At 35.6% G+C, this 18,379-nt stretch overlaps 1 protein-coding gene across 1 annotated transcript in view; it reads left to right on the top strand.

The window, feature by feature from the left end:
- Positions 1-18,379, top strand: part of PCLO (piccolo presynaptic cytomatrix protein) — a 479,118-nt gene that overhangs the window by 316,314 nt on the left and 144,425 nt on the right. Inside the window, exon 9 of the mRNA XM_066239334.1 lies at positions 1,640-1,730. Coding sequence (XP_066095431.1) covers positions 1,640-1,730 — 91 coding nt within the window. The remainder of the gene's footprint in view (positions 1-1,639; positions 1,731-18,379) is intronic.

An 18,379-nucleotide genomic window follows, 5' to 3' on the forward strand; every position in this document is an offset into this window, starting at 1 on the left:
TTCTTGAAAAAAATAAAAACTAAAGGCTTTTGTTGAAGCTTGTATTTTTATAATATATATTTTATTTTTAATATCTAGACTTCTAACAGTTTTATAGCTGCACCGACACATTAAAACCACACAAATATTCCCAGGAATCTTTCTACAACAAATATACATCTCTTTTTTTCCAAATTCTATTTAACACTTTTGTTTAGTATTCCCGCACACTTCTTAAGCATATTCTGAAATGGCTAATATGATCGTCTCTTTGCTAAAGTTTATTTCATTTTTAATTTTAGTTAAAATTTTCCTAAGGTGAAAATACCAGATACCATCCTAATAAAATCCTTTTAATATAGTCCACTCTTTCTATGTCTTTTTTTTTTTTTTTTTTTTTTTTTTTGCATTTTTCTGAAGTTGGAAATGGTGAGGCAGTCAGACAAACTCCCGCATGCGCCCAACTGGGATCCACCTGGCATACCCACCAGGGGGTGATGCTGCACCCATCTGGGTCATTGCTCTGTTGCAACCAGAGCCATTCTAGTGCCTGAGGCAGAGGCCATGGAGCCATCCTCAGCGCCCGGGCCAACTTTGCTCCAATGGAGCCTTGGTTGCGGGAGGGGAAGAGAGAGACAGAGAGGAAAGAGAGGGGGAGGGGTGGAGAAGCAGATGGGTGATTCTCCTGTGTGCCCTGGCCGGAAATCAAACCTCGGACTCCCGCACGCCAGGCCGACGCTCTACCACTGAGCCAACCGGCCAGGGCCTCTTTCTATGTCTTTTAGTGTTTCACAAACCTCTTTTAAAAGCAAAGTTTCATAAACTAAAGCACAGTTTGCATTCACTAATTTACTATTGCTTCAAACTCTCCCTTTGCCAAGTGGAAACAGAGATAATGTAGTTTATGATATTCTCATCTTCAAATTGCAGTAATGAAAATTGAAATCACAGTTTTGTAACAATAGCTTTAAATGTCGCTTCTTCTTCCCAAGGAACATTAGCAGTAAGTGAGGAATAATGCCATCAATAACACAACCTTTAAATACAAAAAAAGGGAGGCTCAGAATGTATTAGAATGAACGAAGACTATGTTTACACAAAATTAGTCTCAGTATCAGTGTACTTCAAAACTTCTAGTAGATGTTCTCAGTGAAAGCAATTTCTCAATAAAATCAAAGCAGCAGAAATATGAAGCAATCCCACTATAGTGATAGAGATGTGGAGTGTGGGGATATTCTCTGGCTTCTTTCACCAAATACCATTTAGTAACTGAAAATGAGAAGTACCATTGTATATATTTCTCGGCTGTCCAGAGCAAAGTGGGAAGCTGTCAGTGTTTCCTGTGCTGCTCTAGACACTGTCATCACTACTGACTATTTACTACTGTATTAACAGACATCTTTCAGAACATGTGCATGTGCTTATTAATTTCTGAGCCAAAACAATTCAATTTGAAAGAGAAATTAGTTGTGCAAAGACCATAATGAACTCAGAAACCAGTAATATTTTATAGTGGAAAGTACTTCATGGTGATCATTCCAAAACTTTTATTATATTTTTATTCATTGACTCAATGTGCATTTCAAAAAAGTCTAATTCTGCATATTGCAGTTCAAGAGTCTTAACATTTATTTTTCACCTTTTCACGTGTATGTCTCAGATCATACAGATGAATGGGAAGACTGTGCACTACATCTTTCCTCATGCAAGGATAAAAATAACAAGAGACTCTAAGGATCACACAGTTTCAGGTAAAGAAAACCAACTTATCTAGTTCTTTACTGTTAAGTTCAGATTGAGATGTGCATTTGGATTTCAGTTTAGATGACTGATTAAATTTTAGAAAACACCATTTTTTTGGAAAAAAAGTGTTTTGGAATTCAAAAAATAAGCAAGCATAAGAGACAATCATTGCATGGTCGTCATTATGACAGATTATTAAGTGGTACATATTTAGATTTAGATCATTCTTTCATTAACTGCAGTTTTAAAAATGTACATGGCATTATATTGCTCCTTAATTGTTGCTGTATTGAGCTACATGTTCACTGGTTTGGGGACTGCAACACATTCTTACACAGGAAATAAAAAGCTATCTTGGATTCGTCTAAGGAATAAATTCCACTATACCTTCTCAATCTGAACATCGTCAATAATGCTGAGATTTTGTTTGTATAATTGTGTCCTTTGTAAACCAAAGCTTATGATATAATTTTTAAAATACTTTATTTTGAAATAATTTTGGACTTCCAAGAAAATTTAGAACTCCCAGAAAATAAGACTCTTAGTTTTTTTTGTCTACTCTTTACCCAGTTTTCCTAAGTTTTACATCTGTCTAACCAAAATAAGATGATCAAAACCAGAAGTTAACATTGATATGCAATTAAAACATATATGGGCCTTATCTAAATTTTTAGTTTCTCCACTCACCCACTAATTTTTTTCCTTTTTTCTGGTCCTGGATTTTATCCAGATTTCACATGCATTTATTTGGTTGTCACATTTTGTCTCCTCCAATCTAATAGTTTCTCAGTCTTCCTTTGTCTCTTATTACTTTGATGCTATTGAAAGATAATAAAATGTTTACATTACAAATAAAAAATTCTGTTATTTAAATCTGAGATAATATAATTTTTGTCAAAATTAATGATTTTTAAAATAATAAATCACTGACTGTATTCTCATTCAAATATAGTCTTTCTGTTTCTTTGACAATGTACATCTAGGAAAAATATTTGTAAATATATAAGGTCATATATATGTATGTGAGTGCATATATACTCACATACAGATGATATATCAACATAGTTTATGCGCTTGACAGTATTGCTTCTGTGGGACTGAGATAACTAAGAACAAAAAGAGATATTTTTTTCCAGTGAGCTTGCTATTGTTCCTTGTAGATTTTAGACCAAGGGGCATGTGGATATGGAACAGGTTTTGCTTTGAGCAATTTTCATCTCTTTATTTTGATAAAGAATGAATAATGAATCTATTAGGAGTTTAATGTTCTTTCCCTTTTAAGATTAGGTCATTTGTCTTCTTCCATAGACAGATAATTCAATCTCTTTTAGTTCTATTGTGTGCAGACTGTATTTTAACAAGCATGAAAATTCCAGGGGTGAATCTTAAACTGTTTTTTTTTTTTTTAGAAATAATTACTTGCTACAAACTACTTCAGTTCTCTCTGGCTCATAAGGGAAAACAAAATAATATTTTATAGCAATACCAAAAATTATTTACATCAGAAATCATCCAACTATTTTTACTAAATCATCCAAACTCTATTACAATGTACTTATTTTTCTAGCATTATTATTTTTATACTACATTAATAATTTCCTCAACCTTATTATACTTTGTCACTCATTGTAATTTACTTTCTTTTACTACAATTAGGAACAAAGTTTTAAAATATAAAAATAAAAGGAATAAGAGTATTGATTTCTAGTAACAATTGTAGCCAGAAAACTAAATTCAGACTTTTCAGTATGTAGATTATGTAGAATGAGAAATGAAGATTTTTTTGAACAATAAATTTACTAATAGTGCATTATATCATCTCTCTAAATGCCCCTTTTTCTTTTTTTTTTTTTCTTTTTTTTTTTTTTTTTTTTCATTTTTTCTGAAGCTGGAAATGGGGAGAGACAGTCAGACAGACTCCCGCATGCGCCCGACCAGGATCCACCCGGCACGCCCACCAGGGGCGACGCTCTGCCCATCCTGGGCGTCGCCATGTTGCGACCAGAGCCACTCTAGCGCCTGGGGCAGAGGCCACAGAGCCATCCCCAGCGCCCGGGCCATCTTTGCTCCTCTGTGGGAGGGGAAGAGAGAGACAGAGAGGAAAGCGCGGCGGAGGGGTGGAGAAGCAAATGGGCGCTTCTCCTGTGTGCCCTGGCCGGGAATCGAACCCGGGTCCTCCGCACGCTAGGCCGACGCTCTACCGCTGAGCCAACCAGCCAGGGCACCCCTTTTTCTTTTGATAGTTGCCTAAAATAATAATACAAATATTTTCCATTATATTTACCCTGCATTGATTTCTACAGGGTAAATATATTTTTCATGTGTCTTTAGGTCACATGACTTCAATGTAAAAAAATTGTATTGTTTTCAAATAAGGCTTCAGTACTTTAAGGGATTTAAATACATGCATACACAAAGCAAGAGCCTAAAGTGACTATCTTTGACAGTTTCTAGAAGCTGTAAGTTAGTGAGAGGGAAACAGTGGCACAGAGCATTTATGCTCCTGGTGAATTGGTGTCATTTGTTGCTCAACCAAAAGCCGAGACTGAATGACTAAATATTTGATGATATTAAGAACTTAATGTTACCTTTTGCTGTAGTTAAGATTTTATTTAATGTGCATTTTTATGTCTTTAATATGCATCTAGATATGCATATTAAAATATTTTAATGCAGATGAAACATTACCTTGTTTTGCTTCAGAATTAGCTATGTGAAAGATGATAGAAAAATAGATAAAACAAAATTGATCATTATTTCATAACTGTTGGAGCTAGGAGATAAACCACACTTGGTTTTATTATTGTCTTGTTACTGCTTTTTTATATGTATAAAATTTTCCATAATAAATTTAATTTCTGTTTGTTTTCACATTTTTAGAGACAAAGAACAGTGTCCAGTAAGCTATCTAAGTTAATAATTTAACTGCTATTGTAAAACAAGATTTATCTGGGTGATCACAGAAGAAGTTATATACTGTTCAATCACTGGGTTATACATCTGAACCTAATGCAATATTGTATGTCAACTGTAATTGATATGTAAAAAAATATTTAAAATTAAAATAAAGTAAAATGCAGTATAATTGTTCTCCCAAACAGAGAGGGAAATGGTCATTAGTGAATTTTAATATATAATTTTATATAACTAATTTATATAAATTTATCTTTATCTATGTCTATATCTATCTATCTATCTATCTATCTATCTATATATATTTATATATATATATGTTATAAAGTACTGCACCCCAGATTCTGAAAGGCACTGTACCTCATTTCATCGAGTTCATGTAGAGACACTCAGTCCAGATAAGTTTTGAAGAGTTTTATAAAGGAGGAAATTTATTAAATATGCCAGCTGCATATAGCTACACAGGGCATCAGTCCCAAGTCTTGTGCATCTATAATAGTGTAGGGGCTGGTTATATACCCTTAATTATACATGGGCAGAGAAAAAGCCTGACATCACGGCATAAGCTTATAACCTTTGTTTTCTCCTATACAGGTTTGGGGAAAGGATGAAGGGGGAGGGGGATGGGACACAATTCATTAGCAAGTTTATAACATTTGTCTATAGGATTCATAAAAAGATGTTTCTACACATTAAAACTTACAAGGTAACACAGTAGTAAAAATGTCACTCTACATATTAAAAGACATTCCTATATTTTCTAGTGTTCATTTGCTATTCCTTTGTCCATAGATACATACATTAACTACATGCTTTCAGGAGGGGAGAGGTAGTTTCCATGGGGACAAATGCCTATAAATGGCCCATTAATATAAGAAAAGGTTTAATTGAATCTTTCCCTTTTTGCACCTGGCTAGCTATTCACCCATTTTCCCACAGGTGTGGGGGGAAGGTCAGAGAATCCAAATCTCTTTCCCCTTTGCATTTAAAACACAATGCAATTGGCCATCTTGGTTTTATGCTAATTACACAAGTACAAAGAACATTTACAAAATCTCTTTGTATGCCTAGCCCAAATTAATAAAATGTTCTTCAAGCTTCCTAAAATATTAATATTAATTTTGTAGCTTTTGGTCCCTTACAACATATATATAAATCCATTGAAAGTAGAAATACTATATATCTTTTACAATTTTTTTTTTTGTATTTTTCCGAAGCTGAAAACGGGGAAAGACAGTCAGATTCCCGCATGCGACCGACCGGATCCACCCGGTACGCCCATCAGGGGCGACGCTCTGCCCACCAGGGGGCAATGCTCTGCCCCTCCGGGGTGTCGCTCTGCTGCGACCAGAGCCACTCTAGCACCTGGGGCAGAGGCCAAGGAGCCATCCCCAGCACCTGGGCCATCTTTGCTCCAATGGAGCCTTGGCTGCGGGAGGGGAAGAGAGAGACAGAGAGGAAGGAGGGGGGGTGGAGAAGCAAATGGGTGCTTCTCCTATGTGCTCTGGCCGGGAATCGAACCCGGGTCCCCTGCACACCAGGCCAACACTCTACCGCTGAGCCAACCAGCCAGGGCCCTTTTACAATATTTTTATAAACCATTTGTTGGTCAAATAAGTTTGAAAATTGATATATATGTTTGCTCACTTATAGTTTGCATTGGGTGTGGGGGAAAGGCTGTAAGCAGGCTTGGTCATTATAGCCTAAGGCTTAGTTTTAAGACTAAGCTTTTCCCCACACTGTTGACTGTTGCATGATGTGGGTGGTGCACTCTTATGAGGAATCCCATTATGCCTCAGATAAGTGACTTTGTATCAGAGATTTTCTTGTTTGTATATTGGATTAGAAGGTTTTGATTTCTATACTATAAAGTGGGGCAGACTGGGAGCTTGCTCTCTCTCTGTTCCTGAGATTAGCATTAGAGAGGAGAGCAGAGAAAGGCCACATGAGAGAAGTGAAGCAGCCAAGATGGCGGAGTGCTGAAGAAGAAACCTGTTTGTGCAGAGTTTGTGCAGGGAGGAGATGGGGAACAGAGGTGAATAAGGCTGGTGAGGTTAGAAACCTTTGATTCTAGGAAACTCAGATAATTTAGTGGCTTTGGGAGCCCTGAATGGAAAGGAAAGTGTTTTCCCACTGTGTGTATTTCTTGCCTGCCAGTTGCAAGCTAGGGTTAAAGCTAATGGCCCACCAGTTCTTGGCTCCATTGTTTCATTACCATCTGTTCAAATCTAAGGCGAACCTGCATGGACCAGGCAGCTGTGATGGTGGCTGTGGATTCTGGCTTTACACCATTCTAACTGGATAAAGTATTTAAAAATTTTATAAGAATTATATAAAACTAGCATACCTCATAAAAGAGCATATTTTATTTATAGTAAGCAAAAATAATTTCAAAATATAGGAATAGAAAATGTTTTTATTGTTTCTCCTCTGTGGTTTTCAAGTATGAACAAGGAACCCTCATGATTCTCAAGATTCTCTCAGGTGAAAACAATTTCAATTGTAATGCTTGGGCAGCATTTGCCTTTTGCATCCTCATTTTCTTATGATTATAGAGTGGAAAGTTTTCCAAAGGTTATGTGATATATGACAAGTCAACACATTTTCAGCTTTCTTTTATTTAACTCAAGATTAAGTAGATTTTCCATAATGTAAAACAATGCAACCCTTCTTACAAATGTTTATTTTTAAAATGCAGTCATTTTTATTTAAAACATGATTTCTTTTAACAAGGAATGAGTTACTCTGTTTTAAAATTCATTATTAATTAAATATTTTAAATTTTTTGTTTTAACTTATTCAGCATATATATAGCTTGTTGTAAAGTAACCATACTCCAGATGCTGAAAAGTACCATAACTCACTTCTGTGGGTTTATGTAGAGAAACCAAGTCCAGATGAATTTTGAAGGGTTTTATTAAAGGAGGAGATTTATTAAATATGCCAGCAGCATATGGCTGACATGGGGCAGTTGCAGACTCAAATCATGTGCGCCAAATACATCTCAGGGGCTGCTTATATACCCTTGATCACACATGCTTGAGAGCATGACATTATGGCACAAGCTTACAACATTTGTCTGGGGGATATACAAAAACATTAAGACTTTCAAGGCCACACAATCAAAGACATTTACAATCTTTCAGCGTTCATCTTCCCTCCTTTGCCTATGTTACTTTCAGGATTCCAGGAAGGGGGAGAAACTACAATCAATGTAAGGTGGTGTGTAAATTCTGTCTCCTATTGAAAGAGAAGAAGTTTCTCAGTTAACCTTTATTTTAGTTTTGAAACTAAATGATCCACTGTCCTTGCAAGCCAGAAACTTCTACATTCTTCTCCCACCCCTCCCCAAAGGAAGGACGGGACAAGAAAGCCTGACCTTTCCTCCTAGAATATCAATATTAATTTTTCAGCTTTTTGGTACCTTACTACAAGCTGTAAATCACATAAACAAAAGCCTTTGAGGTCCTCTCTGTACTATTAAAGAGTATAAATGGCCCCTAGAAACCAAAACGTTTAAGAACCACTGCTCTAAGGATATTTATAGAGAAGGTTAAAAAATTATAAGTAAGCTCTTTTCCTTCCTATAAAAAATGTGTACAACCCTTGATCAGCCTGGCATGTGGCTGTCCTGGGTTCGATTCCTTATCGGCACACAGGAGGAGCAACCATCTACTTCACCATTCCCCCTCCTTCTCTCTCTCTCTCTCTCTCTTCCCCCTCCCTCGCCTCCCACAGCCATGACTCAGTAGGTTCCAACAAATTGGCCTCGGGCTCTGACGATTGCTCCATGGCCTCAACCACAGGCCTAAAAAAATCACTTGGTTTCTGAGCAATGGAACAACACCCCAGATGGACATAGCATTGATCCCTAATGGGCTTGCCTGGTGGATTCCAGTCGGGGCATATGTGGCAGTCTGTCTCTCTGTGGCCTCTCCTCTCACTAAAAAAAAAAAAAAAAAGTATACAATATAAAATTGTAACTTTTTTGTAACTCAGATGCATTTTAAATATTTATTCACTGATATTCATTAAACACCCATGGTGTGATTTAAATTGTGTTGATTGTTGTATTAATATAATGAATATAGCAAATACCCTGTTGTGAAACTTACTCATAATTTAGTAGAAGAACCTGAAATGTAAGTAAATAATTTTTTAAATTTAATTTAATGTTTTTTATTTTTTTTAATTTATTGATTGTATTAACATGGTTTTAAGTGTCCCACTCAATATAGCTCCCTCAACCTCCCACATCTTACCCCAGGTAGAAATGTAAGTAAGTATTAAAATAAAATGTTAGGGAAAACTGAGAGAAGCAGAAGAATTTATAAAACTTTGTTTTTCATACCCATGTATATGTATGTATAAGAGTATACCCCATATATATATGAATGTTTACATATATCTTTGTGATGCACACAGAAACAAATACATGCATACAGTTTTCTATTAAATAGTCCACAATTTTTAGAAAATATATCCTTCAAGTTTTAACTACAGTATAAACTTCAAAGATATAGTTGTAAGTGCTGATCAACAATTGTACAATGGTTTTAAAAGTCTTTATTCAACCAAGCACAAGGCCGCAAAATGGAGAGAATAGGTAATGAGGTTTAGAATCAGAAAAACCCTGCCCTGGCCGGTTGGCTCAGCCTTAGATCGTTGGCCCGGCGTGTAAAACTCCTGGGTTCAATTCCCAGCCAGGGCACACAGGAGAAGTGCCCATCTGCTTCTCCACTCTCCCCTCTCCTTTCTCTCTATCTCTCTCTTCCCCTTTTGTAGCCAAGACTCCATTGGAGCAAAGTTGGCCCAGGCACTGAGGACCTCCGCCTCAGGAGCTAGAATGGCTCCAGTTGCAATGGAGCAATGCCCCAGATGGGCAGAGCATTGCCCCCTGGTGGGCTTGCCGGGTGGATCCCGGTTGGACACATGCAGGAGTCTGTCTCTCTGCCTCCCTGATTTTCACTTCAGAAAAATTAAAAAAAAAAAAAAAAAAAGAATCAGAAAGACCTGAGTTGGAGTTCATTCAGTTCTATCCCATATTTAAATTTTGCATAAGTCTGCTTCTTAACTGCAGAAAGACTAGCAATATGTATCTCACATAATTGTGGGCAAATCTAGCAAAAAAAATCTTTTACTTCCTATATACCCAACAAAAGTTATTTCCCCTTCTCTTAGAAATTATCAGGGAAAAAGAATAAAGTGGAATGCTTAAGAAATGAGTCTCTTTTACTTAGAATTCCATTTAATGGCCCTAGAAACACAGCTGTTTGAAACAAGCCAAAAAAATTCTGGTTTTAAAAAGATATTGCTTATGTATAGTTTCATTATGGACTGGCCACATCTGTCAGGCAAGAAAGACTAATTAGCAAGTGTAATATTGAAGAACATTAAAAATATTTAGCTTCCAAAGATAGCACTGTCTTCTATAGAAATAGTGACTTATTTTCTATTTCTTATTAGTTCACTATCTTGGGCTTTTAGGAACAGGAGACAAGTAGCACAGATCTCACTGTATCTGAATCAATAGTGATACCAAATATTGGTAGCTCTTTTTATTATTATTTTAACATCTTAAGTAAGCTATAAAGCAGTGGTTCTCAACCTTTCTAATGCCGTGACACCGCAATACAGGTCCTCAAGTTTCGGTGACCCCAAACCAAAAAATAATTTTGGTGGCTACTTTATAACTGTAATATATGCATTATGTATTTTCCAATGGCTTTAGGCGACCCCTGTGTTTTGGTCATTCGACCCCCGCTGGGGTCGCGACCCACAGGTTGAGAACCGCTGCTATAGAGGATACCTCATAAATATATACATTGTAAGTGTACAAATCAATTACTTTTAATAAATTTATGAAGTTGTGCTACCATCACCCCAATCTAAAAAATGCTGTTTTAGAACATTTTAATCATTTCAAAGTTTCTTTGATCCTGCTAGCAATATCAACTTCCAATACCCCTATCCCAACCACAGGTGAAATTTAATTCCTGTCTTTGTAAGTTTGCTTTTTCTGGGCAGTTCATATAAATCAAATCATGCAGTATACAGTTTTGATATCTGACTTCCTTCACTTACCAACATTTTTGAGGTTGATTAATTTTGTAGCATATACCAGTAGTTTATTCTTTTTGTTGTTAAATAGTAGTCCATTGTTTGGATAGTCTACATTTGTTTATCTATTGGATTGTTCTGTTTTTAATATTTGCATTAATGTTTTAGTTTGGACATATGATATTTTTGCATGCTTTTCTAGAAGTGGAATTGTATGAGAAGTTTTTTTTTAACTATTTATCAAACCGTGAAATAGCAATATCTAAGGGGTCCACTTTCTTTATATCACTGTTAACACTTGGTTTTGTTTGTCTTTTGGAGTGGGTGTGGCTATATCCATCTCATTGTTTCAACTTGCTTTTCCTAGTAACGTATAAAGAGCAAATTTTCAGTGGTTTTAAGCAATGTGTGTCTTTAGTGAAATGTCTAGTCAGATATTTTGCCAATGTTTATTCAGTTTGTCTTCTTACTGAGTTGGAACACTTCAATTTATGTTTTGGATAGAAGTCCTTTATAAGGTAGATGACACATATATTTTCTTCAAGTCTGTCTTGTCTTTTTATTTTCTTAAAGGTATATTTTAAAGAAAAACTTTTACATTGTAATGGAATCCATTTAATCAATAATTTTTATAGACCATGTCACTCTTAATAGCATATAAAGAACTATCCCAAGATCACAAGGATTTTTTATGTTTTATACTAGAAGTTTTATACATTTAGATCTATGACTTCTGTTCTATTGGTTATTGTATATGGTATAAGGCAAGGTCCAAGTTCATATCCACAAATGAATATCCAATTGTATAAACCTTTTGTTTAAAATGTCCCCCACTGAATTGTCTTTACATCTTTGTCACACTAAATCTACCATTAATACCAGAATTTTAAAAGTAAACCTCCCATCTGGCTGTCAGCTGCCAGAAGCTAAATGCACATATCATTCTCAACTTCTTTGTATATATACATAAAATAAGTGTATTTTTGTATGTAGATGGATGGATGGATGAATAGAAGGTAGATATTCTGTAAAATACAGTAGTGATGAGAAGTATAAAAATGAAAATAAAATCCATCACAATTTTACAATTTATATCTTCCCTTTTTTCTGTTTTCTTTATACCTGTGTACACAAACATTAAAATTTAAGAGTACTGTAATATAATTAACATACATATTTTAAATATGTATAAATTGCCTGGTAAAGTCATTTTCCTGTTTCATGAAAAATCTTTACAAATATGTGTTTAATGACTAGTTTTTCTTACACTGCATAGAGGTTAGACTTCAACCATTCCTTAATTGTTGGACATTATTCTGTCTTCTCCTTTTGACTATTATAAAGAATGCCATAATTAAATAATACAGCCACAATGTTTTATATGCCCTAAAATATAATCCCAAAAGTAAAATTACTGAGTAAAAATGAAGATTCCTTCATTTTTAATATTTTCTATACATCTTATCAGATTTCTTACCTGATGAGTTCTACCAATTTGCATTCCTAATCTAAGAATGTAGTTTTTTATTTGTTTTTGTTGTAGGAATTTTAAATGATACAAATTTAAGACAAAAATACTTTTAACATCAAAAGCCAAATTTAAAAACAACAGTTTCTCCTTCAATCAAAAACCACATTTTAATAACATTTAATATCAGGTTGATATTTTATCCTATATTTAATAGCTTAATTGCTTCCTATTCACTTTGACATTGAGGAAGAGCTTTTTTTAAATAATTTTATTTTTAATGAGGCGACATCAATAAATCAGGATACATATATTCAAAGATAACATGTCCAGGTTATCTTGTCGTTCACTTACGTTGCATACCCATCACCCAAAGTCAGATTGTCCTCTGTCACCTTCTATCCAGTTTTCTTTGTGCCCCTCCCCCTCCCCCTTTCCCTCTCCCTCTCCCCCCGTAACCACCACACTCTTATCAATGTCTCTTAGTTTCACTTTTATGTCCCACCTATATATGGAATAATGCAGTTCCTGGTTTTTTCTGATTTACTTATTTCACTTCGTATAATGTTATCAAGATCACACCATTTTGCTGTAAATGATCCGATGTCATCATTTCTTATGGCTGAGTAGTATTCCATACTGTATATGTGCCACATCTTCTTTATCCAGTCATCTATTGACGGGCTTTTTGGTTGTTTCCATGTCCTGGCCACTGTGAACAATGCTGCAATGAACATGGGGCTGCATGTGTCTTTACGTATCAATGTTTCTGAGTTTTGGGGGTATATACCCAGTAGAGGGATTGCTGGGTCATAAGGTAATTCTATTTTCAGTTTTTTGAGGAACCACCATACTTTCTTCCATAATGGTTGTACTACTTTACATTCCCACCAACAGTGTATGAGGGTTCCTTTTTCTCCACAGCCTCTCCAACATTTGCTATTACCTGTCTTGTTAATAATCTAACAGGTGTGAGGTGGTATCCCATTGCAGTTTTGATTTGCATTTCTCTAATAACTAACGAAGATGAGCATCTTTTCATATATCTGTTGGCCATTTGTATTTCTTCCTGGGAGAAGTGTCTGTTCATGTCCTCTTCCCATTTTTTGATGGGATTGTTTGTTTGTTGTTGAGTTTTATGAGTTCTTTGTATATTTTTGATATTAGGCCCTTATCTGAGCTGTTGTTTGAAAATATCATTTCCCATTTAGTTGGCTGTTTATTTTGTTATCAGTTTCTCTTGCTGAGCAAAAACTTCTTAGTCTGATGTAGTCCCATTCATTAATTTTTGCCTTCACTTCTCTTGCCTTTGGAGTCAAATTCATAAAATGTTCTTTAAAACCCAGGTCCATGAGTTGAGTACCTATGTCTTCTTCTATGTACTTAATTGTTTCAGGTCTTATGTTTAGATCTTTGATCCATTTTGAGTTAATTTTAGTACAGGGGGATAGACTGTAGTTCAGTTTCATTCTTTTGCATGTGGCTTTCCAGTTTTCCCAGCACCATTTATTGAAGAGGCTTTCTTTTCTCCATTGTGTATTCTTGGCCCCTTTATCAAAAATTATTTGACTATATATAAGTGGTTTTATTTCTGGACTTTCTATTCTGTTCCATTGGTCTGAGTGTCTATTTTTCTGCCAACACCATGCTGTTTTGATTGTCATGGCCCTATAATATAGTTTGAAGTCAGGTATTGTAATGCCCCCAGCTTCATTCTTTTTCTTTAGGATTGCTTTGGCTATTCAGGGTTTTTTATAGTTCCATATAAATCTGATGATTTTTTGCTCCATTTCTTTAAAAAATGTCATTGGAATTTTGATGGGAATTGCATTAAATTTGTATATTGCTCTGGGTAATATGGCCATCTTGATTATATTTATTCTTCCTAACCAAGAGCAAGGTATATTCTTCCATCTCATTATATCTTTCTCAATTTCCCTTAACAATGGTTTATAGTTTTCATTATATAAGTCCTTTACATTCTTTGTTATGTTTATTCCTAAGTATTTTATTTTTTTTGTTGTTGCAATCGTGAAGGGGATTATTCTTTTGAGTTCGTTCTCAGTTGTTTCATTGTTGGCATATAGAAAGGCTATTTACTTCTGTATGTTAATTTTGTATCCTGCGACCTTACTGCATTGGCTTATTGTTTCTAGTAGTCTTTTTGTGGATTCTTTGGGGTTTTCGATGTATAGGATCATATCATCTGCAAAAAGTGATACCTTTACTTCTTCTTTTCTGATATGGATGCCTTTTATTTTTTTGAATTGTCTGATTGCTCTGGCTAGAACCTCTAGTACCACATTAAATAAGAGTGGAGAGAGTGGACAACCCTGTCTTGTTCCTGATTTAAGGGGGAAAGCCTTCAGTTTAGTGCCATTTAATATGATGTTAGCTGATGGTTTATCATATATGGCCTTTATCATGTTGAGATATTTTCCTTCTATACCCATTTTGTTGAGAGTCTTAAACATAAAATTGTGTTGTATTTTATCAAAAGCCTTTTCTGCGTCTATTGATAAGATCATGTGGTTTTTGTTCTTTGTTTTGTTGATATGGTGTATTACGTTAACCGTTTTACGTATGTTGAACCATCCTTGAGATTCTGGGATGAATCCCACTTGATCATGATGTATTATCTTTTTAATATGTTGTTGTATTCGATTTGCTAGTATTTTGTTTAGTATTTTAGCATCTCTACTCATTAGAGATATTGGTCTGTAGTTTTCTTTTTTTGTGCCATCCTTGCCTGGTTTTGGTATGAGGGTTATGTTGGCCTCATAAAATGTGTTTGGAAGTATTGCTTCTTCTTCAATTTTTTGGAAGACTTTGAGTAGAATAGGAACCAAGTCTTCTTTGAATGTTTGATAAAATTCGCTGGTATAGCCGTCAGGGCCTGGACTTTTATTTTTGGGGAGGTTTTTAATGTTTTTTTCTATTTCTTCCCTACGAATAGGCCTGTTTAGGCTTTCTGCTTCTTCTTGACTCAGTCTAGGAAGGTTGTATTGTTCTAGGAATTTATCCATTTCTTCTAGGTTGTCGAATTTAGTGGCATAAAGTTTTTCATAGTATTCTACAATAATTCTTTGTATATCTACGGTGTCCATGGTGATTTTTCCTCTTTCATTTTGGATTTTGTTTATATGAGTTCTTTCTCTTTTTTCCTTGGTAAGTCTTGCCAAGGGTTTGTCAATTTTGTTGATCTTTTCAAAGAACCAGCTCCTTGTTCTATTAATTTTCTCTATAGTTTTTCTGTTCTCTATATCATTTATTTCTGCTCTGATTTTTATTATCTCCTTTCTTCGGCTGGTTTTGGGTTGTCTTTGTTCTTCTTTTTCTAGTTCCTTAAGGTGGGAAGTTAAGTGGTTCACTTGGGCTCTCTCTTGTTTGTTCATATATGCCTGAAGTGATATGAACTTCCCTCTTATCACTGCTTTTGCTGCATCCCATAGATTCTGATATGTCGTATTGTCATTTTCATTTGTCTGTATATATCTTTTGATCTCTGCACTTATTTCTTCTTTGACCCATTCATTTTTTAAAAGTATGTTGTTTAGTTTCCACATTTTTGTGGGATTTTTTCCCTCCTTTTTGCAGTTAAATTCTAGTTTCAAGGCTTTATGATCAGAAAATATGCTTGGCACAACTTCGATTTTTCTAAATTTGCTGATGTTGTTTTTGTGGCCCAACATATGGTCAATTCTTGAGAATGATCCATGTACACTGGAGAAAAATGTATACTCAGTCACTTTGGGATGAAATGTCCTGTAGATATCTATCATATCCAGGTGCTCTAGTGTTTTGTTTAAGGCCACTATATCTTTGTTGATTCTCTGTTTGGATGACCGATCTAGAGCCGTCAGCGGTGTATTGAGGTCTCCAACTTTGACTGTATTTTTGTCAGTTTTTGTTTAAAGGTCAATAAGTAGCTGTCTTATATATTTTGGTGCTCCTTAGTTTGGTGCATATATATTAAGAATTGTTATGTCTTGATTCAGTGTCCCCTTAGCTATTATGAAATGGCCATTTTTGTCTCTGAGTACTTTTGCTGTCTTGTAGTCAGCATTATCAGATATGAGTATTGCTATGCCTGCTTTTTTTTGGATGTTATTTGCTTAGAGTATTGTTTTCCAGCCTTTCACTTTGAATTTTTTTTATCCTTGCTACTTAGATGAGTTTCCTGTAGGCAGCATACAGTTTGATTTTCTTTTTTAATCCATTCTGCTACTGTATGCCTTTTTATTGGTGAGTTTAATCCGTTTACATTTAGTGTAATTATTGACACTTATGAGTTCCCTATTGCCATTTTATAGATTTTTTTCTGTTAGTTTTGTGTCTTGTTCGATCCTTCTCTTTTGTTTTTCTATCTTTTGTTTTTATTTGGTTGTATTCCATACATCTTGAGGAAGAGATTTTTATCCAACATGGTGATGGTGAAACACAACACTTGGCACGAAACAGATGAGCTGGCATGCAGTCTGTTAGTCGTCGGTACTCAGCACTTTGGGGAGGGAGCAGGACACATCAGCTCCTGTGAGGGCTGCACTCTGGAATAACCTCAACAGCCAGCAATGTGAGAGGCAGTCCTGGTAATGGAAAGGTTGAATGCCCCTCTACTTTCTCAGGGAAGAGATTATTGACTTTGTTGAATTATTTTGTGGACTGGCAGGAAACTAAAACCGCTACTCAGGGATAAACCGGAACCACACCTGAGCCCCTTGATAAGGAGCATGTTCAGCTAGGGGACCTGCCTTGTTCAGCTAGGGGACCTTATTCACCAGTGTGAGGAGATCTTATGGAGAGGCCATTCGAGGCCCTACTGATTCCACCAGTTAATGAGGTAGCACATAACATTTAGTCTTTTCTTTTCTTTTCTTTTCTTTTATTTTATTTATTTATTTATTTTTTAGCAAGAGAAAGACTGACAGGCAGACAGGGACAGACAGGCAGGAAGGGACAGAGATGAGAAGCATCAATTCTTCATTGTAGCACTTTAGTTGTTCATTGATTGCTTTCTCATATGTGCCTTGACTGGAGGCTACAGCCAAGCCAGTGACCCCTTGCTTATTATACCAGCGACCATGGGTCATTTCTATGATCCCACACTTAAGCCAGCAACCGCGCGCTCAAGCTGGTGAGCCCACACTCAAGCCAGATGAACCCGCACTCAAGCTGGCAACCTCAGGGTTTTGAACCTGGGTCCTCTGCATCCCAGAACGGCACTCTATCCACTGTGCCACCACCTGGACATGCACATTTAGTCTTAATTTTAGGCTTTAGACCAGAATTGGCATAGTAACTTTCTTTCAATGTTTTTTCCATTTAATACACAGGAGCATAGGGTATTGTTACTTACACGGGATATTTTATTTGGTTTGCTATATCACAGAGTACATGAAAGAGACCAAGGTTAGAACCAGATCATGGTGGAATAGATAGACAAAGATCTGAATTTGAGTCAATTGGTGGGAAGGGATGAAATCATGGAACGTATAGTTTTCTTTGTGAGTGTTATTTTGTTTGCTTCAAAGTTGATTTTCTCCTTTGTATTTGAAGGATAGCTTTGATGGGTACAGTATCCTTGGCTGAAAGTTCCTCTCTTTCAGGAATTTAAATATTGGGGTCCACTCTCTTCTAGCCTGTAGAGTTTCTGTTAAGAATCCAATGATAATCTAATGGGCCTTCCTTTATATATGTTGTATTCTTCTTTTCCCTGGCTGCCTTCAGAATATTTTTGGCATTGGTTTGTGCTAATTTCATTATGATGTGCCTTGTAGTAGGTTTGTTGGGATTAAGAAAACTTGGTGTTCTGTTTGCTTCTTGAATTGAGGCTTTAGTTCTTTCCACAGGCTTGGGAAGTTCTCATCTATTATTTGTTTGAATATGTTCTCCATTCCATTTTCTCTCTCTTCTTCCTCTGATAAACCTATTATTCTTATGTTATTCTTTTTTATGGAGTCAGACAATTCCTGTAGGGCTTTCTCATTTTTTAAAATTTTTTAGTCTTTTTTGTTCTCTCTGTTGTGCCTCAAGTTGCTTGTCTTCTAGTTCACTAATCCTGCCTTCTATCTGGCCTGTTCAATTAGCTAAGTTTGTTACCTCATTTTTCAGCTTGTGAGTTAAGTTTTTATCTCTTTGATTTGTTTTTATAGTTTCAATTTTCTTGGTAATATATTCTTTGTGTTCGTTGAGTTGTTTTCTGAGCTTTCTAAATTG

The sequence above is a fragment of the Saccopteryx bilineata genome, chromosome 7 (assembly GCF_036850765.1).
Source record: "Saccopteryx bilineata isolate mSacBil1 chromosome 7, mSacBil1_pri_phased_curated, whole genome shotgun sequence".
Lineage (NCBI taxonomy): Eukaryota > Metazoa > Chordata > Mammalia > Chiroptera > Emballonuridae > Saccopteryx > Saccopteryx bilineata.